Source organism: Astatotilapia calliptera, chromosome 23, assembly GCF_964374335.1.
Source record: "Astatotilapia calliptera chromosome 23, fAstCal68.1, whole genome shotgun sequence".
NCBI classification, from domain to species: Eukaryota; Metazoa; Chordata; class Actinopteri; order Cichliformes; family Cichlidae; genus Astatotilapia; species Astatotilapia calliptera.
This window is the reverse complement of record NC_137443.1, coordinates 15821767-15847896: the sequence shown is the minus strand read 5'-3', so window position 1 is coordinate 15847896 and position 26130 is coordinate 15821767. Positions and strand designations below refer to the sequence as shown.

Sequence of the window (26130 nt, the reverse complement as noted above, 5' to 3'; positions counted from 1 at the left end):
TGTGAAAATGTCCCCTTCACACCCTCGGCAGCTCAGGCCAAGCTCCGGTGCTATGTTAGTGGTGATAAAATGCCTCCATGCCACAGCCTAGTTGGAAGTGAGACGTGCAATGCTATCCAGAGGTGTTGGACTGACAAGTCTACAATGTGTTAACTTGTATCCTACAGTGACTTCTGACCCTGACCCTGTTACAAAAGTCTGCTGGAAACACCGCGCTCAAGTTTGTGGTGGAGAAAAGCACAAAGAGCAAACAAAACTTCACCAGAAAAATGACAAAACCTCCGTTTATGCAACAAAAGAAACTATTTATTTGGGATACGCATTGCCAGTACAAATTAAGAGACCATAAAACCTACACCTTTCAGCTATTTTTCTCCACAGAAAACAAGTTTTGAATCGGAATTAAAAAGACAATAGTTTTCCATTTGATACCTTTTTACATACGCAGAGATCTTAAAAGTTAAAACCTGTCAAGAAAAAGGCTCCACGATTTCACTCTGAAATCCTTATAAAAAAGAAGTTAACATTCAAAACACTGCAGTACGTTATTTTATTGAAGAACAAAAAGACATGCAACAAATAAAACATTTCATGTTTTACAAATTGGTCATCTTTCTTTTCATGTCCCTTTTACCTTTTATATTCAAAAACTAAAAAGCATCATTACATGAAGCTTCGATAATATTTGACAGGCAATGTGAAAAGTAGAGTTAAGCCTTTTTTTGAGGGGTGCAAAAACAATCCTCGTGTTTGCCTTGCATGGCCGCCGCTGTCAGTTCACTCCAATGACTTCCAAAGACACGACTGAGGCAGGTTCTGTGCATCATTTCAATGGTGCTCGCCCCCTCGGCTGTAATACTGAGCAGGTGAGTCGAGAGGGGAGCCGCTCTGAGTCATTCAAATGAGTTTGTCTGTTGCCATCACGCCGTCGTAGATCTCAACGCCCAAGCTCTGAGACATCCATGATTTCATACGTGTGTAATAAATACTGTTAAAAAAATACCTGTGGTTTTCAGGCTGTTTGGGATCTCGGGACTGAATTTTCTCTCAGGGTTCAGTTCAGCTAAAATAAAAGCCAAAGAGAGGGCAATGTTAACGCTAACTTTTCACGTCACCTTTAATGGGACAGTAGCCATTTTGGACGCAGGGTTGTAACATGTGACATGAGTACAAAAGAATAAGAAGGATTTCACCGTAAATCCAACAGGAACTCAAAGAGGCTGCGTTAAAATAGCTACTGTCCAAATTCAAAGATGCAAAAAAAGAGTAAAGGCGCATATCTACATACTGTATATAGAGCATTCTTGGGCAATTCACACATAATGGTAGCATAAAAAGAAAAACAGTCAAAAGAATATCAAGTGAAACAAAAAAGATGACTTATTTGCAAAATGGAGACACATAAAAATATATCCAAACATCTTCTGGATTTGTGTGCCATCAGGGTATTTGTTTTCATTTGAATTTATATAAACACTACTGTATTCCAAGTGCATTTTTCTGGCTTTGGATACAGAGTACTGGAGCATAATGAGATGCTCACTAGCACTGCAGATACTAAAACCATTCAAAAACAGGAAAAAGAAAACCCTCGATAAAGCTGATCCCAATGAGGAGGATAAAATTCTGCCTTTTTTTGGTATCAAAGTATGTAAATGCTCATGAGGACTATTGTAATCATGTATACATTGTACTGTACATACGACAAAGGTCACAAATTTAATTTCACATTTCAGATTGGCATCATGTTCATGAGTGTAGTGTCATTTTAAACAAAGAAAAAAGTGAATAAGTGAGAATATAATTACTTTCTAACGTCAGACGTTCTCTCTGATGTTATCAGAGGTTACAAAACAGGTCAGGCAGATCAAGATGAACACATGCCGATTAGATTTGTGACTAAATCCTGAGGATTCAGTGAGACATTTTGAACAGAAAAAAAAAAAAAAGAATATTGCAGAGACATATCTATTACATTTTTTAGCATGTTCCAGTTTTACAAACTTTAATAGGAAACGATTATTTATTTTTATCAAATTTTGCACATTTTTATTGACTTTTCCAATTTATTTATTGGAAAAGAATAAGTTGAGCAAAACCAAAAATCTTCTGTTCTCAAAATGATTCGTCTCGTGCTCGGACTTTTGGCACAAATGTGATTTCATACATGAATGAGAAAGGACATGCGATGTGTTCAATCCTGATGACATGATACCTTAAAAACTGAATTACTGTTTGGTTACCAGCAGTATTTGGATCCGTTTGTCTCACTGTTAGATTTAAACAGTTTTTCTTTTTTTTCACATTTACAAATGCTCCCCTTTGACTTTAATCAGTAGATGTTATTGTGCTTTAATATATACGTCTTTGAGCTCAATTCCTTAATTTCTCGCTTTAAGATTGTAAAGTCTCTGCACTGTTGTACCGCGTGTTAGCTGAAACGTAGCTACTATGGCACAAAGCAATAAAAGGTCTTAAATGTCAGTGTCTGCTGTAGAAGTTCTGAATACAAACAATACAAACCGAGGCTGAATACTTGGATATCAGCTTACTAATATAAATGGACTAACATAATAATAATAATAATAATATGTCACAATGTATGGCATGAGAAATTTAAGGACATGAGACAACAATGTTTTCAAAATTCACCTCCAGAGCTGAACTTTGGCACAATAGGTAAAAAAAAGAAAAGTAATCTGGTATTGAAAACAGACGTGTAACGATAGGGCTCGATGTGGTGTCTGATAAATTTGTAAAAATACGAAACTTTGTAAAACCGAAGCCGTTTAAATTTTGTTTGCTATGTTATTATTTCGAATAGAGGTAGTGTGAAAGCATCTCAATTTACAAGATGTGGGCCAATACGCTGCTGTGAGCCTACTGTGTGAATATATACTGTAAAGAGAAATACAAAGAGGCAACATGGACATCAAGTGGAAACTGTACAAACTGTGTGGTGTGAATATGAGTCCCCTACGCAGGCTGCTAACGGTGCCGCGGTGGTCCAGATAGGAAAAGTGAACAGTTTTATCCGTAATGGTGAAAACGTCATCTCCAGACCCCGACTGTGCCGCGCCGTTTCCCATCCAGTCCCAAAAAAAGGGGGTCAGGGTATAAGTTTTGGAAGGGAGAGTTGTGGTGGATCGAGGAAAGTGGGAATCAAGAGGAAGCAGGTGGGTGGAGGATCAGTTGGAGGTATCGGAGTGAACGCTTCCAGGTCCTTCTGTAGGTGATGTCACTGATGAGGGGGTTGGAGCATCTTGCCAGCCGCCGTTTGCCTGGGAGGGGAAAAGAATCAGAGAGAACCAGAAGTGGGGCGTGAGTGAGTTGCTCTTCTGTTCATTACTCGATTCAGCTCAAACACACTGAGATAAAAAAACGAATAGAAGTCCTGAGGGCAAGATAGTGCACCAACGCTGGGATACTTTGAACTACGCAGTCAAACACAGCCTTAAGTCAAACTGCCTCCTGGATTGGCGGAAAAGCTAACACAGCTCACATTACAGCTAATAATTCAGAATAAGACTGACATAAAAAAAAATACTGCCGTGTTTCCAGCTGAGCAGAAACAGAATTACCCCATCATACACTGCACACTCACTCATTTAAGCAATGACAACAATAAAGAGAGGAAAAGTCAACTTGTGCAAGATTTCGTCTTGAAATAAATTCCTGCTGCTGTCATTTTAAACAATATGAATATATGTAAATTGTATGGAAGGGCGTCTGAAACAAAACATGCACTAATTACGATGCTGACAGTAGGAATTAACATACAATAAGAACTCTGGAGGTCCTTTTCACCGCCAGAGACAGGCCTGTTAAAGAGCATTTAGGGTGTTAATAGCGAATTTAAAACCATCAGAAAAATTGGAAATGGTCCTCGACAGCCTTTCATTTCACAGCTTGTAATGTGTAATCAAAAGTGGAGGGGTCAGATTGTATAATGTAATCACCCGCAGCAGTCATTATCCAGCAGGCTTTTTTGTATTAGACACAAGATTCACTAAAGTCTGTCTTGACAAGTCTCTAAAACTGTTTGTTTTTTTCGGGATACAGGTCGTTCCTGCATTTAATTAACAATGAAGTTATAAAAGCGTTGCCATTTTCGATATATATATATATATATGTATATATATATATATATATATATATATATATATATATATATATATATATATATATATATATATATATATATATATAACTTTTATGCAAAGACAAACCAAAAACCACTTATGATGTATTTTGTAAATTGTACATTACAACAAAAGTGCTTCTATGCCCTGAATTCTGCAAAATAAAGGCCAAAAGAGGTTGAGATACCTCAGTGGAAAAAATCTAGTTTTCTACAAAAGACAGCTTTGTCATAACTTACTATTATCTGCTAAAACATTATATCAAACTAAACTGTCGTGCATGGATTGGAGAAAAAACAGGCAAGTGAAGAGCAGAGATTCCTAATTTACCAGCCTTAGCAACATAAATCACAGGCAAACAGGCTGCCAGACAGATATCCTGCTCCTACATTATGCATTGCAGAGCTTCTTTACAGGGTATAAAAGTGAATAACACAGCATACTGTGGCAGTGTAAGATGTGGTAGAGCAAGCAGGCGTCCAAGGAGAACCGTATCTGTGAGGTCAAAGGACTGAGAAAGAACAGGGCCTGAATACGTTAGCGTCCTCTCAGGGTTAGCACAGCTAGCTGTGGGATGCGCTCGGAGCAGCCAGGAAGCCTATTTGAATACACATACATGTTTTTATACGGGAGACATTTCATCTGATTATCATATGGCCAGTGAGGCACGACGACGACAGCGGAGGAACCCAGCCGCGGCTGTGACCGTCCTCGTCCTCAGCGCGGCTCGCTGTCAGGGCCATTAGTGTGGCAGGAACATGATCTGAGCAATGCGCTTGGATTGCTGTCCCAAGTCCACACTCTGCTCTCCTTGTGTCTGTCTTATCGATTTTCCCCTTTACGACACGGCTTGTCGCTGTGAATTTCCCTACTGTTTGCCGCCGCCAGCTAGCAACCCCCACCCCACCCCTCATACCCCCACATCTAAACCCGAACTCTGCAGAAAAATAAGACAAACACGTCGGGGACAAACCCCTATGGCACATGAGGAGTCGTTTCCAGGAGCGTGAGGTTTTATTTTTAGCGGGACGGTGCTGATGTCTCCTGTGGGGCATTAATGGGAACTTCTGGCCTTGGGGCTGCTAATCACGGGTCAGGTGGTCAGAGGGAGCTGAAGTCCAGAGCAAAGAGGTGTCACCTGTTTGTGCGGCTCTCTCACGGCTGACCATACGTGGCTGCAGGTGCTACTCCAGGCCTGATTGAACATGACAGGCTCAGAAGGCGGCTCTGCATGTGTGTGGCCAGCACCACGCCTGCGTACGGTGGGTACCGTGCTGCCTGTGGCACGAGTGCTAGAGAAGCAATCAACTAGGTGACCATGGAGTGGAGACAAGTCCTACTAAGTGGCATTCTGAGCCCTATGGCTTTGAAATAATTGGTAGGGAGAGAAAGGAAAAACAAAGGGGGAAAAAAGGAAAGCTTACATTGATGCCCTGCGGACTGTACATCTGGTTGGCTGTGAGTCCTTCACTGTATCCGCCTGTCTGACTGATAACATGGCGAAGGGTATCCACCTGAAACATTCAGAAAGAGCAGACAAAGCAAGGTCAGAGTCAACACAAGAGAAGCACAAGAGAAAAGAGAGAGATGACAAGACAACAAGAGAGACAACAAGAGTACACTGCTGCAAGTATGTCCTTGGAGACAACAAAGTCCAAAACAAAAAGGGAATTCAGGATAAAGAGATGTTTGGTTTTTGCCAGCTGAAATCAAACTGTTTGTAGGATGAATACAGGATGACAAATCTTCTGCCCTTGAGACTGGGGTATTAATGACTCTTTTCCATCAAGGTAAAAGTAAGCAGCTGGGTGTTTTCTTTTGGAGGGGGTGTGCATGACAAGGGTAAAAAGGAAGTTTATTAGAAAATAAGTTGAACACATGCTCTTATGCCAGCAAGATTAACAATATTTAGATTAAGAAGATTCGTCATTAACAGCATGTGCCAGTCAAAGCAGAAATCATTAAAACATGACAAATAAAAGGTCCCCTATTAGTCCCACAAATGCTATCCAAGTCCCACTATAGAAAAAGGGTCTGAATCTTATTTTGTTAACAAGTAGTGTATGAGTACAAGTAAGTGCACAGAGGTAGAGGGCAATTAAGTCCCGCCCACATCAGAGGGGAAACAAGTTATTAGAAGCCTCCATGTGAGTTTCATCTGTTAGAAGAAAAAAATAAATAAAAAAAATTCCCAAAAGCACCAGGGTGATGGAAAACAGTACCAACAGGTATAACCCACATCAGTTTGACTATTTCAGGCAGGACTGTGCTTAATTATTATTAATGAGAGTCATTATTTGTTGTTAATAAGTCAAATATCAAAATGTCAGTTTTACACCTATATTTCTGTAAGTTAAAAGCTACTTGTTATGCATTTCCTTACTTTCTGCTTGTATTAAATATGGCAAACATTTCAGATGCTTTTCTTGTCTTGGCTCGGGATGTTCTCACTGAGAGGGGATACTCTTAATATGATCATAACGTGAACACAGAGGCTCCACCCACTGCTGTTCAGACCTATTTATAAAAGTGGCCAATCAGGAGGAAATTGCAAGGGAGGGAGCTAAACTGAATTGTTTCAGACAAAGCTTGAACTAAAAGGCTGCACAACTCCTAGTATAAAGTAAATACAGATGATGATGTTGTGGTTCATGCAAAGCTATTCTAAGAATAACAAAAAATGGAGTTTGAAATGAGAATAACAGTTGCATAACTTCCATTGTAGTGGAATGTGGATGACTCAGAAAGCATAGCTGGTGATAAACTTAGTTGACTAAAAGATATCTAACCTTAGCTTTGTAACTGCTAATTAAATACTGAATGCTAAAACACAAAAGTGTAGCATCAACTGAATCGTTTCCCCTCCAGTGGGCGTGGCTTTTTGAGGTTGAATCAATGCAGTCCATCTTGCTAGCTTCCTTGGAATTGGCTGGTTTGGCTGTAGATGCACTGTCATATTTCTGCAGTTCTTTTAAGCTAATATAAATTAATTTAAGCATTATCAGATGCTTCCTGATACTACGAGGGTGAAATTACCCTAGTTACTAGTTAATTCATCTAAAACCTGTGCATGACGAGTCTGGCGTTACAAAGATCAGTACTCGATCCGCCCCTGTATCACCTTCTGTTCTGCTTTGGGGCCCTACCTGCGACTGCACGTTGGCTCCCACCTGAGCCCCCTGGTACGAGTCCCCATTGAGAGACTGCACGCTCATGAACAAGTCCCCCGAGTTTGACATGTTAAAAGAGCCACCAGAACCTGAAAGGAGAGAGGGAGCAGTCGAATCACAGAGAGACAGAGAGCAAGCAAAGAGGAGCAAGTCAGCCCGTTCAGGAAGCAGCCTGGAGGAGCAGCATGCAGAGGGTTAGCTAGCAGCCGTGCAGGCTGTTAGACCAGGGGGGGGTGAAGTGAGGACCGAGAAGTAGTGTATCAGGTATATGTTTTACCAGGTAATCTGTTTACATATTAGCAAAAAAGAATTAAGAAAGGAGCCCAGATTAATAAGAAATGCACTCAATTGCTGTCTCATCCAAGTAGCCTGGACTGCTTTCATTGAAAGACAAAACTATCTTTAGTGATGGTGACTTGTTGTTGTGTTTTTTTGGAGAATACAACATTTAAAAGACATTTTAAGAAGCCCGAAAAAGCCATTCTTCTTCTTAAGTCTGATATTTCATCAAAGGAAGACAGCAAATGATAAACATTTCCCAACAACACTGGACTGTAGAAAAAGATAAGTCTGGCATTCTTTCAAATTTTTACTACTTTATGCAATACAGAGGCAGAGGGTTTGTCTGCCTCTGGAGAAAATACCACAGAAGAAGAATGATATAACGCTTATGCAAAAAGTATGGGGAGAGATGTTTTTTATTTTGACTGATTAAGATGAGGGGGAGCTGTTACTACAATAAACGTGTGGCTAGGGGGGGTCACGGTGACAGAAAACAGCCTGGGAATCATCACAAAGTAAACATGGCAACATATCAGAGTCTTAGTGTGGTACTAGGAGGATTATCCATCACCAGAGGGAGCCATAACAAGGGGAATAGAGGCTAATAAGATTTCAAGGTTCCAAGATGGCTGCCACGCCAGTCCCATTAAATGTGTGTCAAGTCTGCGAGTGATATTTAGGTAATTTAGGCACAGGCAGGTGGTCCTTTCGATCCACCCTCAGACCTAGGGGTTGCACATCTTTTGATGTTACTGGATTACTGCTGAACTCTGAAGCTGGTCAGTTTGAGGCCTAGGGCTACCTGGACTCCACATGCAGGAGTGTAGTTAAACTACCGGGAACAGCAGTCAACAGGTTTTTATATTTTTTTCTCTTATTTCCATTTCATTTGCCATTTATCTGTTCAATGTTAGTCCTGAATTAAGAACTACTTCTGCTAAAGAGGGATTTGGCAAAGATTTTTAAATCAGCTGCCTTTCCTGACACAGAACTTTTGGGTATTTGTCTTGTCGCAGTCTTGAATGGGATCTTTTACATGTCAGGCACATGTGTAAACCACTACACTATGATTATATAAATTATATTTCTCCTGGCCTGAAGATCATCTTCACTATTCAGGCTAAAGCTCTATATATCTATCTAAACATGCGAGCTGAGCTTTAATGTTGTGGCTTAAAATGCAGAATTACGACTGCTAGACATTAAAGCAAACTAACGCTCTGTTTTCAATCTTAACGTTGTTATTTGGTAAAAACCAAACAATGTTTTTGTTAAGTGTTCCTAGGTCAAATTAATATCCACTACAAAAATTGCTATAAAAATTGATTACATAAATTAACTTTCATTCTTAACTAAAAATAAGTAATATCTCATAACAGCAGGGCATTGCAGTTTTTAATAAAGGCTACTAATTAAAACACGTAGTGTATTTAATTTTAAAAGCTTTATTTCACCTGTGGCTATTTACACATTTAGCAAAAGAAAAAAGAAAAAAATTGATTAAATATTAATGTCCTGTAAGACTTGAATCCTTCATTCTACTAATGAAAGAGGCAACTTTAACATTTTTCTATATATTTTAGGCAATTTAAGCAAGTGTGAATTGAAATTTATGTTGCAGGTATTTTTCATATGAACATGGTATAGGTGGTATATTAAAAAAAACCCAAACAAACTACAATGTGTGTATGAAAGGTAAAAAAAGGAATGTAGATGTGATGGTTTGATAGAAGGTGGCAACGTTAACTCTAATTCTATATACCGGATAAGGCAGAAATAGACTTTTCTGGAAAACCTGAATAGTTTTGATGTATTTCGGTTGGAATGATACGTTTTTTTCCTCTGATTGGCAGCACTTGGTAACAGTTGTAAAAAAATATGAAGTACATTTTTTGATTGCCTAGGATTAGGTAATCGTGATGAGACGTCAGAGTTAATCATCTCTGTACACTAATGTGGCTCAACAAGAAAAGTAAGTGGGGTCAATTCACTGTTAGTCTTTTTTCCACTGTTATTCACCAAAAATAAGAAAAATGTAGAATACTACCAGACTTATCCTTAGAGTGTCAGCAGAGACCGTGATAAATACAGAGTTTAATAAGCATACATGAAGAACAGGATTAATTGAGACCCAGACAAGAGGACAGTGAGATTATGGAGACTTGGCACGGGGTTCAGGTCGTCTAATCGGACATATTTTAGTACTAGGGGGGTAATTAGAGTCGTGAAGGGGAAATGTTTAATTTGTTCAGCAGTAACGATGGTGCTTTGTCAGGTTTTAGGCATGTTCTGTGTATAACTGAGTTTGCCTGACAGATCTACTTTTTGCTCCTTTACAAATTACCAGCATCAGCAATGAAAAAACTCTAAAATTGACTAAGTTGTAGTACACAGAGGAGGCACATATCTAATAGCTGAGCAGAGCCAGGGACTTCCTGTCTCACCTGCAGAGTTTGGAGTTGAGGGTGAATTTGCTTGGCTTCCATGTGAGGATGCATTAGCCGCATTCACGGCAGTTCTCGCAGCGTACATGTTGGCTTCTTCTTGGAACTTACCAATGTTTTTCTTGTATCTGATTCTTTTATTCCCGAACCAGTTGGAAACCTGAGCAGACAAACAAAAGAATATAGTTTAATTGTCACGACATATTACCACACAGAGGCTCTCAGAAAAACCATGGCAGTGTTTAGCTTGCATGGCCTTAATGGCATGCAAAACACTGCAGAGAGCCTCTGTCAGAGGTATGGGCTTCACAGACTGGTGCTGTGAATCTGCATTAGTGCCAGAATGGAATGATTGCCAATAACAGTCTCATTATGTCACCATGACTGCAGCTATCATCAGAACTCACGCAAGCACCAATCAGTCAACATCCGCTAACACCCATTACGGCTAATGGACTCCCAGATGAAGCCGGGGGGGTAATCCCAGCGCTAATGATAAACAACATTAAAATGAAAACCAAATCAATCCTGCAAAGTTTCCAATGCACAGAGTAGGTAAACATTCTCCTTTATTATGGCCAAGAAACGGAAACTCTACAAATCATTCGGCTACCGAGCTGCTTCCACAATCAGGCCCAGCTGCACCCTCCAATCATTCCTTAGAAATTAATGAAACCAATTGAGAAAACAATCCATTCCCAAATGATGGATTCAAAACACAAACTGCTGTTTACCTTGGTGTTGTCATTGCTTTCCGTATTATCAACTCTCACAGGAGTGAAACAACCTGAGTGCTGGAATGCAAAGATGTTTTAGTCTTCGCACTCGCCATGAGACAGATGTTGGTTAAGTTACCGTTAGATTTAATCATCAAATGCCTCAAATGATCCCAGCGCTGAATTTCACAAGCTGAAAGCAGCTGCTGATTAATCAATTAGTTGCTTTCTCGAAGATGTTCGATTAGAAACTTCAGTCTATTTTATTTTCACTTCGTTTACCCCCCAAAAAATACGTGCACAAAGTATGCTGGATTTCTCACCATTTGTGTCACACTTTGTAAAAGTACTTGGACTGTATTTAGAATTTATGTTGCAAGTGGTGCATGTGATCCACTATAAGATTAGATCAATAAGAACTATGACAGCTGAGTTGTGCTTAGCTTGCATTACTTCAATAGGAACACTGTGTCACTGGTCAAAAATAGCTTTGTCTGGTTTGATTTACGAGATTACAGACTCATGACAAGGCGTATTTATACTTTAAGCCCTTTGTTGTCTCAATGAAAGGCACTGCTAAAAGATTAGAGACGCTGTCTGTACTCATGACAGTCACAAAACATATTATTAGGTTACTTGCCAAGACGCTCTGCGCCAGCTTCATATTAAAACTCGTCTTTGTCCTGCTACTCTGTGTACGGCAGTGTTCCTACAGGTGCTGTGAGGTGGCGGTGATCTGCGGTGTACCTGGGCCACTGTGATGGCGCACTTCTTTGCCAGCTCTTCTTTAGCCTCCTCGCTGGGGTAGGGGTTACTGAGGTGCGAGTAGAAATATTCATTCAGGATCTCTGTCGCCTGCTTGTTGAAGTTTCGTCTTTTTCGTCTGCAAAGAGAACAGTGAAGGTTCAAACGGGGATAAAATTAAGTTTAGAGCAACGATAACAACATGGAACTGGTAAGAAACGCTGGGGAACTATCATTACAGAGAGAAGTCATAAGCGCTCTGATCTCAAAATCAAATTTGCTTATTTCTCCTCCAGCCTTTATCCACAAGGTAACAGTTTGGGACTTTTCCACTGCAGAGATGTTTGCTTTCTCTTAAATATAATGGGACGAGACAATCGGGGAAATTGTAAAAGATGGATGGACGTGTCTTTTTTCTTTAGTTAGCCAGCCTCGCCCTCATTGTCTGTAGTTTGGCAGAAAGAAAATTGTTCCTCCATAAAATAGCTCATGACAAAGTTTGTGCATTCTTACTATAATCAGGTCATGACTTTGGAAAGATGCATCGCTGCTGAGTTTTAAAATGTATTCTTGGCACTTACGCACCACAATGCAAGTGTCATTTAGTTCCAATGTATTCATAAGACGGCAGTCATTTCTACAGCGGCCATCTCCAAAACTGAGGAAAAATCTAAAATAAACTGCACAACAACTACAAATGTAACCTTATCCGAAATCTTGGATTCACTTTTAAACATGACATTTCTGCAAGTTCACCCTATTAAATATTGTGGTTGCTTTAATATGGAGGAAGTGGTTTTCAGCACGCCGATACCAACTCAAGCCGGTCATCAGTTATAAGCCGAGCATCCGTGATGTTGGCTTGACACCAGCACGGTCTCTGCGGGTTTATCTGGCCTTGATGTGGATGTACATTACCCCCCTTTGTGAAAACCTCTGCTGCACCAGAAACTTTCAATTTAGCTGCAGCTTTGCACTGAGACACTTTGTCAGGACTCAAGAGAACAATTAGGCCCAGAATTGCTGCACTACAGCTCTGTTTATGAGCATCTGAAGAAAGCATTAGGGCTGGCAATAAAAGCACATAACTGGGTCATAATAATTAAGTCAATATCTACTATTAATTGTGGGGAGATAAAGAAGAAATCACAGTCTCCATTTTTTAAAAGGTTTAATAGCAGTGTTTGCCTTTTGAATATTCAGACATACAGACGTTAAAACCAGCCAGGGTAGGGCTCCGCTTTAAACCGTAACACTGTTTTGGGAATATACTGACTATGACTGCTCTGGATTTGTGTACTTGCTCTGTGATTAGACAGAATTTTTTAAGTTAAGTGTTTTTTTCCCCTTTTAAATATATATGTATAATTAAAGGACAACAATGGAAATCTTATTTTACAGTTTTAAAGTGTGCAGTTTAAACCTAAACCCATTCATTAACATAATATTTAACTCAAGAATTATCACTGGGATGTCAATTAAACGTATCATAAATAATTGTGCATTTGCACATGTCTTTTTTGCATTCATACTCACAAAAAAGAGATAAAATACGCTGAATAGTAATTTGAGTAATCTCTATGTTTGATAATATAATTTCAAATTTCATTGTGGTGAAAATCTGATATTCTGACTGCATTACACCAGCAAATATGGAACAGCTCTAGCATTTATTTTATTAATTACACCTTATCTAGGAGGAATTAACTATTAAATACGTCACTGTTTTCAAGGATAAAGGATATATCTGCAGTATAGTAATGTACAGTGGGTTGATCAATAGTTTTTTTTAAAACAGCTATAAAGTTAGTGAGAATAATAACTAAATAAAGAATTTGCAGGTGACAAAACTAAAACTACAAACTGAAATATGTTACAATGTTCCCAAACGCTTAGAGGAAGTGTACAGTTCAGTAGTAATGCTCTCGATGGCCACGTTTGACATTGTTCACAGTTAAAAAAACGGAGGTCCACGCTTCAATTTTAGAGCAGTTTTAAATAATGTGTCAAAAACGTGCTCTGGTGTCAACAGTGAAACTTGGGTTACAAATTTTTTTCAAACTGCTGACTTTATCAGTCATAACTCTGCATTCTCTCTCTTTATAAGCTTTTGATCACTTTTTCGATCGCTCATGAAAGGTTTGCGTGGTTACGTTGTTGAGATGCAGCTTCACTGAAATAGCTTTTTAAAGCTCACCTGTATTTTTAACAGCTTTAACTGAATTTTATTGCAACTTTATTGTATGTTGCTGTTTTGTGTGTGTGTGTGTTTACACCCATGTAAAACCTCAGCAGGAAATGCTAACACGCATTCTGTCATGCTTTGAATATGAAAATGAATCCAGCGATATCCTGCCAACACCACACCTTGAAGCAGACAGATATCACATGCTGGTGGCTCATGAGTTGACCGACCCCTCCATCTCTTGCACTCATCAGGTCATATCTGCGTGTGCCACGTCTAAAGAGGGCTTTACATAAGCTGGAGGGGAACCCTGGAAAATCTCTTTCCGTGGATCCACCGGTGAGGAGATTTGTGCTAAAATCTCTGTCCCCCGCTTCGAAAGCCTGGATGAGAATATGTAAATGTGCACAGCATGGGCTCTAGCAGCCAGTAGATTAATCAGTGGAGCTGAGCATGGCAGTGCCTCTCAACCAGCGAAAGCTCTTCCTCTCCCTTCCCCTTCGCTGCTGCACCACCACAATCATTTGCAAGAGAATAGATAGGGAGCTTTGTAAGGCAGTGCATGCCTCATTTAAATGTTATGCCTCCAACTCAGACAGTGAGTGAGATTTATCCTTAGAGAAATGTATGCAAATCCAAAGCACGCATCAAAGAGAACAAGCGATTACATTAAAAAAAGGAAGCAGTTAGTGTTTTGGATCATGCACGAAGCTCTCATTGGCCAGTGTTGCTGGGTATACAAGTCCAAATGGCACCCAGTCATGCAAACCAGTCCAGCATGTGTGGTAAACAGCATGTGTTACACCACATTTATGGCATGATAGGCCTCCTACATCAGCCATTCATATGGATATCAGGCAGAGAAGGAGAGCACACGTAGAGGATTTTGTAATTTGCAGCACAGAGCGTGCCGTGTACGACCTGAACCTGTATGCAAAGGCACACACCTGGCATCGAGGAAGCGGGAGCGCAGGATCATCACGGCCTCGCAGGTGCTCTGTTTGAGCTGCATCTGGATGGCGCTGAACTTGCGGTGGATGATGCTCACCATGCGCTCGATCTCTTTGGGCGAAATGGGTCGCGTGCGTGACTGCTCTCTCAACAGGTTCATCACATGGGTAGTGAACTCGTTACACGCCTGTAGGGAAGATAAACACACACACATAGGATTACGTTCAAGAGCACACTTCACTTAAGGTCAGACAAAACTGCAGACGAGACCTCAATTTGTCAAATTTGCCGCGCAGAGTCGAGTATTTAAAATTCACAAATCGTGCGCTTTTCTTAATGTAGTTCTGGGGCAAGCTTTCTCGCAGAGCCAAGGGGGAATATAAGCACTGATATATTTCATATTTAACAGAAATGGTGATGGCAGTATGTTGAGAGGAACCAATGACAGCTGTTCCCCTCTCAGACACACTTTTTACAGCATAGCCAACCCTGAGAGACGAACATGCCACAACGTTTTATTCATCGCACCCCCCCATGTGACACCAGCCGTGAATCTGCCACGATATTACACTCCGACTCCGCGCCTCTTACTGCCGCCTCTTCTTTATTTCCTCTCCTCCTGTCGATCTCTCCCTGGATTTCGCCGTGTCAGGCTTTGTCTGTGTCTGTCTATCTCTGTGTTCATCTGTCTTACTCGCCTCATCTGAAAGGGATGCTATTGTCATGAATGCATCGGTTATCAAGGCAATGAGAGAAAATCACCCCCTTCCTTTAAAGCATCCCTTCAAGACTATACTTGGAATACACACAGAGGCTGCATATGATGGACTATTCTGGGGTAAAGACACAGTCTAAAGTGAATTCTTACTGACGTGTACTGAGGAAACAGTCGAAGGGTTGCCACTTGATTTAAGAGTGATCCTGCCTCAGCGAGGAGTAAAAAAATCTGGATTAAAGTTCAGGAGGGAAAAGCAGATATAGGAAGATGGACCAGCTCAGCAATATATAATCAGTTTTTGAACTGATTTTGTACTTTCTGTAGAAGGACTGCATCTTCAAAGTGTGCAGAGCTGGAAAACCCTGAAGTAAAATGTGATAAAGTAGTAAAAAACATGTTTTTCTCGTCAAACTCTTGGAACTTCATAATATTCCATTTTCTATCACACATAAACCTGCAAATTGCCACATTTGAGAATCTGAAACTAAGAAAAGTTTTGGTCATTTTACTTGACAAATAAAATAAATCATTGCTTACTAAACATTATTTTTCTATCACGTTTCACAGTTTTTAAAATCAAACTGGAACCTCATCAAGATCCATCTTACAAGGCAAAGCTTACAAGCTGCCTTCAAATAGCTTCATCCCCTGCCAAGTCATCCCAGGTGCATCTCCTAAACTTGCTCATCACATCTTATTGCATTCTTTGTTTTTTGTGGTTCACGCATAAATCCGCGAGGAAAGATATATGGACCGCATAAAATAATAGCTACTCGAAGTATAAAAAGTATTAGAACAAGTCTCACATAAAAACAGCATCTCAAGTTTAAAGGGCTCTTACAAGTACATATAAGATGTTTCATTATGACCTTATTTAATTTAAAGACTTTTAAGGATACACTGAGAGCAGCTTTAAGCGGCAGTTAAGGCCATTGTTTAATTAATCGAACTGTAGCTCAATAACCTTGACTCAAACTTGAGTCGCTTCAGGCTTCGCAGCACAGAATATATCACTGCTTCATTCCTTTTTTCAAAGTTTTCAGCAGAACTTTTTCATCTTTTCCAACTGTTGCAGAAATCCTTCCCCCCGCGCTGTCTGGGAATCTCTTTGCTCTGGCAGTTATGTATCATAAAAAATGCCTTTAGAGACCACCGTGCTTGCAGGCCTGAGCCTCTAGCCCTGCTGTGGTGTGCGTGCCAGGCTACAAAAACGTGGAGATGCACGACAAGCTAAAATGGCATTAAAGTGCACATCGTGATGTTGCTTTTGATGTGTCCTGCTGTCACAGCAAATGCACAGGAAACTCCCTAACATCATTAAGCTGGTCATACGTGTGTGTGTGTGTGTGTGTGTGTGTGTGTGTGTGTGTGTGTGTGTGTGTGTGTGTGTGTGTGTGTGTGTGTGTGCACTAAAAACACTATTTCAAAAAATCAGTGTGTTATGGTTCTGTGGAAATTCTCTATACGTCACAGCCCTATTTTCCCACTCTGTCAGGTGTTGGTCTAAGGTGCATCGTCTGCTCTTACCTGTTCATACTTCTCCAGCTCTGTGTGGTAGATCTGTCTGATCTGGGTCAGCTTGGCCCTGTAGTCAGAGTGCTCTGCTGAGTTGTCGGCCCCTGCCCCTCCAGAGGCGGCCGCTGCAGCCGCCGCTGCCGCAGAACCTCCGCCTTTCTCCGGTCCGGACACGCCCTCTGCCAGAAGCATGTTGTCCAGTCGCATGAGCTGGGGGTCTGGGGGCTCCTCCTCCTGGGCGCCGCGAATGCTCAGCACTGCGATGACAGGAGAGGGCCAGAGGTCAGTCATAAAGGTCGCACCTGCAGCGGTGTGATGCACCGTAACAAGCCGTAACCGTGCAGCTGACACCCCTGAGCTGCACCCACACATCCACCAGCTCAGCGTGAGCCGTGCAGTATAACAAAGACCGACACACAGGCTGAGGGAGACTGAAGTCTGCCTCACTGAAGGAAACATGGGGTCTGCTGTAAAAAAGGACCATTTGAAGATGGTGCTGCCTCCTCTCATTTATCTATTCAACTTTCAAATTCAACCTCCTAATTGGTTTCACGTTTGTTTTTCATCCAAAGCTACTTCCACAAATACCCCAAGAAATTAATGACTTTGACAGGCCTGAAGACGATCTATGGAACGAAGCTCTCATGATCAAATTAGATACACTCCTTTTGGAGACATAAGCTTCTTTGATTTGCATGTTTTAGATATTTTCCACAATTTGTCCACTCTCTCCCCCCCCCCCCAAAAAAAAATCGCACAGCTCTCCCATCAGGCTTCTGGTCACCCACACTTCCTTTTTTAATCAGCTCAGCTGGCTGCCAGATTCACTTGAGCTCAAGTAATTAGTCCCCTTATTTGGTTAATATACTGACAGAATAATAAGCAACAACTGTTTTGACAAATATTTCCCTATTCTCAGTTTCTAGGTTGTGGAATTCGTTTATTTTTTCTTGGGTTACGTCGTCTTTTTTTTTTTTTTACATTTTTTAAATTTTTTTGACAAAACCCGACATCTGAAATAATATTTTGTTTCCTGTTATTTTAGTCAACCTTTCTTCCTTAAATGGATATTAACATTAATTTAAAAACAAACAAACAAAGCAGAAAGAAAACTGCTCTTCCCATTTGATACAGAGTAATCCAAATTCACGGTTAAAAAAGGACCCCAGACTTTTTTAAATAGTCTTTGTTTGTCCTTATATCTTGACGTTTTTCTATATACGAGTAGGTTTGAGATAATTTCTCATTTTTCCAAAACAATGCTATAATCATTTTGGGAATTAAAATCAAAATGGGTACAATTTGACTATAATCTTGCATTTAAATCAAGTAGAAATTGCACTGAGGCAAGTGGAAATTCTTTTAAGAAATATTCTGAAAGTCACTCTGATCACCCCCAATATTTTAAACTTTTCACCAGGACTTTATTTATTCTTTACAGCACTCATTCAGAGTTGCAGCTGTGTATGTGCCTGTGTGGGTTTTAGGTGTGAGCTGATTTCACACCTAAAACAGTATGGTTTAAGTATTAATAGCGTCAGTAAACAATCTGATCAAATACTCCTCTTTGCCACTAGAGGTCTCCCTTGCCATTCTTTAGGACATCCAAGTCCCCACCTTCCATTTTCTGAGGTGAAAACACAGGCTCAGACTCTTCCTCCTCCATCTGAGAACCATCCATTTCAATATAAAATCCCTTCTCCTGTGTGAAGCGTTGTGCTGCTAGCATTCAAATTGACCCCAGAGTGGACATCGAAGGCACTCTGACGGCAGCTGGTGTTACCGTTATCGGACCTAACAGGAGCCCTGACTCTGTGACTTTGCGCCCCTTGAGTGTCGATAGCCATTTAAAACAATACCACTTGTCATTTGTCTCGTTGTCATTGAATGAGAAGGGACAGGCACGGAGCACTTCATTAATTCAGAGACAATAGGAGTGCTTGGTGCATTAACCCCAGACTGCTGTCCGGGTTGGTAGTCCTGGGCAGGGGGTCACTGGGATGAGAATGAAGCCTGCTGTACTTGTAGGGGAAGAGGAGGGGGGCTCCCACATTCACCCCCACCTTTGCCTTTAAGTGGACTGGAAATGCAAATATGGCAACTGTTGGCGAGTGGAAGAGGTCAGGGTTTCAGGCCATAGACTCAGCGGGAGGTAGATTGAGTGTGGGAGGAGTATTGGAGGAGAAATGGCGGCGTTGGGGGGGGGACGTCTCTTGAGATGGCAAGACAGTACAAACATCCTGTCTCGTTACCAAGACTCTTTCATCACTCCAGTAATGTATAGACAGGCTTAGAGGGGAAAATCTCAGATGGCTTCACACGCGCCTTACCTCCACACCGTCACAACTGCTGCCACGTTATGACCCAATCAAACCTGCTCCATCAGAAACTCTAAACCCGCCTGTCTGCTTTAGTTAACGTACATCAGCAGTGGCCCCGCCGCCGCTGCCGCTCCCACGGCTCTTGAATGCTCACCAGTACAGAGAGGCACTTTTTCTACATTTACCACCTCATAAATGCCGATCTAAAGTGGGTGTTAAAATAGGAGCACACCACAATATCCCATGGACTAGCTGCCCTTTCTGGAAGTAATTTTTAGTAGGAAAACATCTCACAGCAGTACATACTTAAAGAAGAAAAAAGAAGGCTGACAACTTACATTATGGTAACACTGAACTGAAAACAGGTTGCAGGATTTATAGGTCAAGCCATACTGAAACTATCTATCTGAGTTTTAGACATAAAGAGTTGACTTAAATAACACCTCTTCAAAATTAAAGCCTGTTAACGTGCTGTGTAAGTAGAAGATTGATATTTAAGTGGAGCTATTTGATTAATTAATGTTGGCAATGGCCGGTGTTTCTGTTTTGTTACATCATTTTTCCTCTAGTTAACTGTTCAGACGGTGTGATGATGTATTAGACTTTAAAACCACTCATTAACTCATCAGTTATGAAGATGCTTTGTTTCATTAGGATAAAGGAGGAAATGAAGACCAAAATCAGCAAAAAAACAAAACAATGCTTTCTAATGCTGCCTTATTAGTTGGTTAGTTATTGGTTATTATTAATGAGACATTCAGTTTATTCACTATTTATTAAACTGCTAGCAAAGCAGAAGAACACAGCATTAGTCCAGCATTCTCTGCAGCAGCTCTGGTTTCCCAATGACAGTTCATTTAAAGGAACACTGGGAATGTGCTTTTATTACATGAATATCATAAAATGTTGTTAATTTAACAAAAATATTGCTGTTTGGCACAGCTGCCTGAGATTACTGACTACAGTAATTCTAAAACGAATGCCCTGATTAATTTTAAGTGGGAACTGGAATGTCCCCTCAAGTTGGATCTCCAACTCGGAAAGCTGGAGAACCCCCAGCAACCTCGGCTTCACAATCCAAGATGGTCACAGAGCCCCTAAATCTTAGTAAATCTGTGAAACGTGTAATCTGTGCTGCCACTGTTGTGTATTTGCGTCTCACTAAACAAGCCATACACAGAGTACTGTATATGGCAGAGTACAGAGTGTTTTTGAGCAAAAGATTACAGAAGAATAAACATTAGACAACATAATGTGTGACACATCTCTAAAGTGGCTAAGACAAAAACTATAATGCAGTTTGGGTGTTTTGAAATTGGCCCAGGACTTTACATTTGGTGCATCTGTAATAAAAATGATCTTTTCAAAATTGACATAAAGCACATGGGACAAGATATCGTTTCCTGCTTCCCAAGTCCAGGAACAAAGAGTAAAAGTCCAGAGAACATCAGCATGTCTTCACAGATGTTTCAGGCAAAAGTCCTAGACTAGATTTCTTCCCTAACCCATAAAATGTCTAGACTGTCAAATGAAAATGGAACATAAAAATTCCCTGTGTCCACAAAAATGATTCAGTTCATGTCTGCCAAGTTCCAGCTTAACATTCAAAGTGTTTATTTTACTTGGCTTGAAGCTCCTCCAACATCAGTCTTAGAAGAGTGCCTGTTGCAGAGAAGGTCATTTCTTAGGAGATCTCTTGGATGGGAAACAGAAAAAGTTCTAGCAGGCTGACATTTTTTCTCTACGAATAAGAAAGGTCATGGACAAATGGAAAGAAAACGACTGCATCCAGCAATGCTGCTTATTCAAAGCCCTGCATTGTGCTCAAAATCAGTAGGTAACGCTGTCTTAAACTGACAATTAACACAAACTCCGACGTGATCCCCAGGCCTCGCTTGTTGACACGTGTATACCTTCGCTAATCAGCCCGCATATCATATCCTCCCCTCGTATCCCGGCTCCATTCTTGCTGCTGATCCAGCTGTCTTGGAGAGCATCTGTCAGGAGGGACCCAGGAAGGAACAATGCATTACGCCATGTTGGCTGTGTACTGTCATCCCTCATTGACAGCACATTGTCACACTTACAGTGTCCTCTGAGCTGGGAACAAGCTAAGTAGCTGGCTGCCTATAATATCAGCTCTTCCTGGCATCTTATCGCAGAATCTGACGGGAACTCGCTCTGAGTGGGGTTAATCTGGATTTCTGCATTCATTTTTAATTTAAGTGCCTAATCAGTGCAGTCATTGCCCCGCGATGGGTAGCTTCCCTTACGGTGAGAAAAAACAAAACAAAACTGCAGACCTGCAGTATTTGGAAGTGATTGAAGCAAATGATGATTTATTTCTTCCACCCTGAACCTAAAGCGCATAATTAAAACCATGGAGGGATTATCTCAAACAAATACAATTAATAAGGAAAAGAAAGGGATAATGTGCCTCCATAAAATTGGCTTTGCTGTGGGTCATAATTACACGACTCAGTGAGGGCCACTTTATTGGCTAATGGCAGCCTAATTGATTCATCCTAATGTATTTCGAGCCTTGGGTCTGGTGGGCACTCCCTGTCCAATAGTGCTGGTGAACTTACTTAGCCACCCGCAGACAAACACTGAAGGTTCTCTCAGGGATAAACAATTATCTGTGGATGTGTGTGCGAGAGATTTCCCCCCACTGCTCGTCGACAAGCACGCGTTTTTTTGTATGTCTCTAATGGATGCCATTTCTCTCTTGGAGGTGTTTCAAAGATGGCTTGTTGTCAGACGATGCCTTATTCTCCCCCCCCCCCTTCCTGTTGTTGACAAGCAATTCTCTCAAGGAGGCACGCACCAGGCTTTATTGCTTTGCTTATGCGTTAATAAAAACATGGGATTTTTTTTTTTACCACAGTAGCTGTTGTTATTAATGAATTTATGAATCGGATGCACAATAGATGATTTTGCCGGGAAGAAATCACGTATTCATGGTGTCTCTGTGTGGATGGATTGGGAGAGGATGGTTGGTGGTTTTACTGCTCTGTGTACATGCTGAGAGACAAAATGTCACCGGCTGAGAAGACAAAAGTAAACTGGAATGGGAGAACACGACATTTGTTTAACTTCCCAACATCTGGCCTTTTACAAATCAAATCGATATTTAATAAAAGCCAAGGGCAATTGGCTTTTGGAGAGGTGGATGTTTAACTGTCTGGTTGTTTCTCTGGGAATATTTATTTCATTTCCGCGAGGCTGAGGGAAAAAGCTTTTGCTCTTTGAGGGTAAGCTCGGAATATCATGCTTGGAGATGATTAACGTCCTTGTTTGGGGGAGAGCAGCTTGCCTAAACCTCCTCCCGCTCCCCCCACGTTGCTTGTTTTTCAGCGAGCACATGTGTAACATTCTCCGTTTCCCATTTATTAGTCATCCGAGAAGACTGGCTCATGGCCTTACATGAAGATGTCTGTGGGTATTGAAATATTAATTGAACAACTTGCAACAGAGATGCACCATTTCAGAGAGGCTCTGAGTTTGGGGTTGGTCTTAACTGAACAAAGACCAGAGAATAACCCGTCTTCTCCCTCTGAAGGAGAACGAACCGTGGCAAAATGAAAGTGGGCCGGTAGCCTGGGGCAACAGAACTAGTGTCTTTGGAGAAATGCTGTGGAAGGACACAGGTCCATTATAGATTGTCACATCATCTCACCATACTTGATATGATTCAAGAATGTGCGGAATATTAAAATTGACAGCAAATACAAGCCAGATCCAAGTCTAAAAATATACTTTTGAGTCAGTGACAATATTTGGGATTGTATCAAAAGCTTGTCAGGGGATTAAGATTTCTTCCAGGACACTGCCTGCATCTTCGAAATGATTCAGTTTTTTTGTGGCATAACAATATCAGACTCAAAGAGTTACTGCACACCATGCTCTGCAGTCCAGATATCTTATCCTATCAGATTAACAGAGGCAAATGGCAGGCTGTCAAAAAACATTACCATATGTAATCCCCTTCTAGATTTCGGAGGCATGTCGACAGGGACTGTTGGCATGGCAGCCTGTCACGGAGATCGGGTGATTGGGGGGAAGCCTTATGTTTAATTAATGACGTTGGGCTGGTCTGTCATAGTTAGCGAGATGGACGGTAAAACATAAAGGCCTCTGACAGAGATTGGATGCCTTAGTTCAGACTGGTGGAGACCTTTGGAGGCCTCCCATTCTGCACCCAGATACTGTGAGCTGCACTGTTACGTCACGAGGAGCGGCACGGGGAGAGACAGCCAAAAGTGACACTCGATACCGGTCAGGTGACAGCATGCTCAGTCAGATCAACAACTGCCTGGTTTGACATTTTGAAGAGCTCTTTGCCAGCAAAGACTTCAGCCGCTCATGTTTTCAGTCAGTTTTTCAGTGGTGCACAGAAGATAGGGCTAAAAACACAGAGTAAATATGTATTTGGGTTGATACTTCTATTAAAATTCAAACTTCTGCTTAGTTTTGAATATAAAACATCATCTTATCTTTCTATCCAGCCTATCTGATGCCACTTAACTTACTGAGGTTTTATTTGCTCAAGCATTAAGCAAGCAGTCAGCAGTAACAAGAAAATGCATAGAAAACTTCACAATTTAATCAGAGTAAAAAATTCCGGTATTTCTATATTGACTAATTTTCTGTATGCATATGCATGAAATATGGCAGCTACTCTGCTCCAACATCTGTACAGCTACGATGCTATTCTGCCACATGTGCTGCAGACAGAGCTGAGCATACTGAATAATGGAGTCCCTCTGCTGGACAAACTAGCCAGAAAGTTTTCATGTCGATCCACATCCATAACAATTTATTATTAATAAGCAAATGTCAACTGAAAAATGCTGTACATCAAGCTGGCTCTAGTTTACAGGCTATACTGCTGGATAAAACTTTCAAATCATGCTGAAAGGATGAGACCAAAAAAGAAATGCCAGGAAAAACTTGCAGTTATATTGGCTTGTCACTCTGGCCTGGCAGAAATTATTTATGGCAATACGACAGTAAACTGCTGTGGATAATTTTCGTTATGTGTGTTAAGAATTTGCTTTAAAATACGGCCTTATCTTGTACCTACAGAGACGTCGTTTTATTCAAATGATATTCCATTGTAAACTTGGCTGTAGGAACTGTATCAACGGTGTACATTACTGTGTATAAATGAATCATAAAATATAAGCTAGTGTATGCACGGTGCTGAAAGCGTGAGCTAAACAGTAGTGTGTTGTGAATGACGTCTAGCAGAGGGAGTCATGCTAGGACAAGGGACGGATTAATTGCACTTCAGGAAAGTGCCTGAAAAAAACAAGTGAATGCTAATGTCATCATCTCACATGGAAAACTGCCATTTTAAAAATATGGTTATTTATTTGTGCCATTTATTTATGACTGCAGTCACTCAGTAGCCCTTTTTTAATCAGAAACATTCCACCAAGCAAACGCGTCATCGTGACCGACTGTAGTTGAAATCCAGTAGTTGTTAACTTATGTCGTTGTGAAAATATTTTAACTTCAGTAGGTTTTACATTTTTCGCAACTGTAAAAATATTCTTATCTTCTCTTCGCTTGAAAAATAACAACTAGATCATTAATTTGGAGCTTTCAAAGAAAATGCATGTGAGTAAAATCCCTATATTTTTAAAGTAATAAACAGAATGTGGTGTAATCCTGCACTAAACAGTCCTTCTTTAAAACATTACTGTGTGTCGGGTCAAAGCCAAACGCTTTTGCATTATTAACCCTTTCTGGTCAGGCAGTGGTCGAGCCTGTCTGTCTGGATTTGCAGTGACGGGATTGGCCCTATTTGTTTGTATTGGTGCTTCAGTGGACACACTTCATTGTGGTTTTAGCAGTTAATAAATCACAGTAGAAGCCCCCTCTCTCTACACAAGCCTGTGCTGTGGTGGTCCTGTCACAAGGCAGGCACCAGAGCCGAAGCGACAGCTACATGCTAATTCAACATCGGCATAATTCATTATACAGTCGCAAGTGTACTGGAATGGAAAGAGAACCAACATACACCAGGAGGAAGACGACAGGCATCAAACTGTTAAATCCTGCTCTCCTTAAGTCCCCTCTGTTTGCCTTTGTAAGGACTCAAGGATCGCTGCCGGTGATATAAAATTATACTTCATTCATAAGATATGCACAAAAAGTGCTTTGGGATGTGTGAAGAATAAAATTATTTTACAGCATTTACTTTAAATGCATAAAGTCTCGAGATTCATTTTAATTGAGGAAGGTTAACAGACAATATCACAGAGGTTAATGGACAATGGCGACAGTTAAGTGGCAACTGAGCTCCTTTACTGTGTTGTTAAAAGGAAATCTGCCTTTTCATGAAATATACTAATCTATACAGACACTTCCTGTAAGTCACGCAAAAGCCAGTGTAAAATGACATATCAAAAGGCAGAATGGGAGTTACTGCACTAAAGGGGAAATTAACAAAAAGATAAAGAGTCAATTAAACCGATAAGGCCTCGTGCTCTTCAGAAGGTGAAAACCAAGGGGAGTGGAGCTGACAGCCTTCACATTAAAGCGCTCCGCTGCTCTCTCATCCACCATGTGGTCCCTCTGCTTTGTCACCACCAGTTCAGAAGAGAAAGAAGCAGCATTGTCTTTGTTAGGAAGTCCTGATCGCACACACTGCAATCGTCTACTGATACCACTAATGGAGGGAATTAGAATTGGATCCACCGAGGTCTTAGGGCCACTAATAACACAGCAGACAAAAACTTACCACTTAAAATTTACAGGGGTTTTTTTTTTTTTTAGTATATAGTTGTTCTTCTTCTGACATTTTAGAAAAAAAAAGTTTTTTAGCAAAACTAAATGCTTGACCTAATCTCCCAGCATCCAGGATGAATTAGTTCACTGACAGCCTCGGGCTTCCATCTAGTTCCGTTAATATCTACTCAGCCAAGAACGGCG

At 40.8% G+C, this 26130-nt stretch overlaps 1 protein-coding gene across 3 annotated transcripts in view; it reads right to left on the bottom strand.

Moving 5' to 3' along the window:
• Positions 1–284: 284 nt before the first annotated feature.
• Positions 285–26130, bottom strand: part of LOC113015590 (pre-B-cell leukemia transcription factor 1) — a 63613-nt gene continuing 37767 nt past the window's right edge. Inside the window, exons 3-9 of one of the 3 annotated variants that reach the window (XM_026157613.2) lie at positions 16880–17124; positions 14631–14821; positions 11502–11637; positions 10150–10198; positions 7289–7401; positions 5567–5656; positions 285–3281 (exon numbers count right to left, since the gene is read on the bottom strand). In XM_026157613.2, coding sequence (XP_026013398.1) covers positions 3189–3281; positions 5567–5656; positions 7289–7401; positions 10150–10198; positions 11502–11637; positions 14631–14821; positions 16880–17124 — 917 coding nt within the window. In that variant the 3' untranslated portion in view covers positions 285–3188. Of the gene's footprint in view, positions 3282–5566; positions 5657–7288; positions 7402–10038; positions 10199–11501; positions 11638–14630; positions 14822–16879; positions 17125–26130 lie in introns of all 3 variants that reach the window. The other 2 variants (XM_026157612.2, XM_026157614.2) reach the window with 2 other exon arrangements.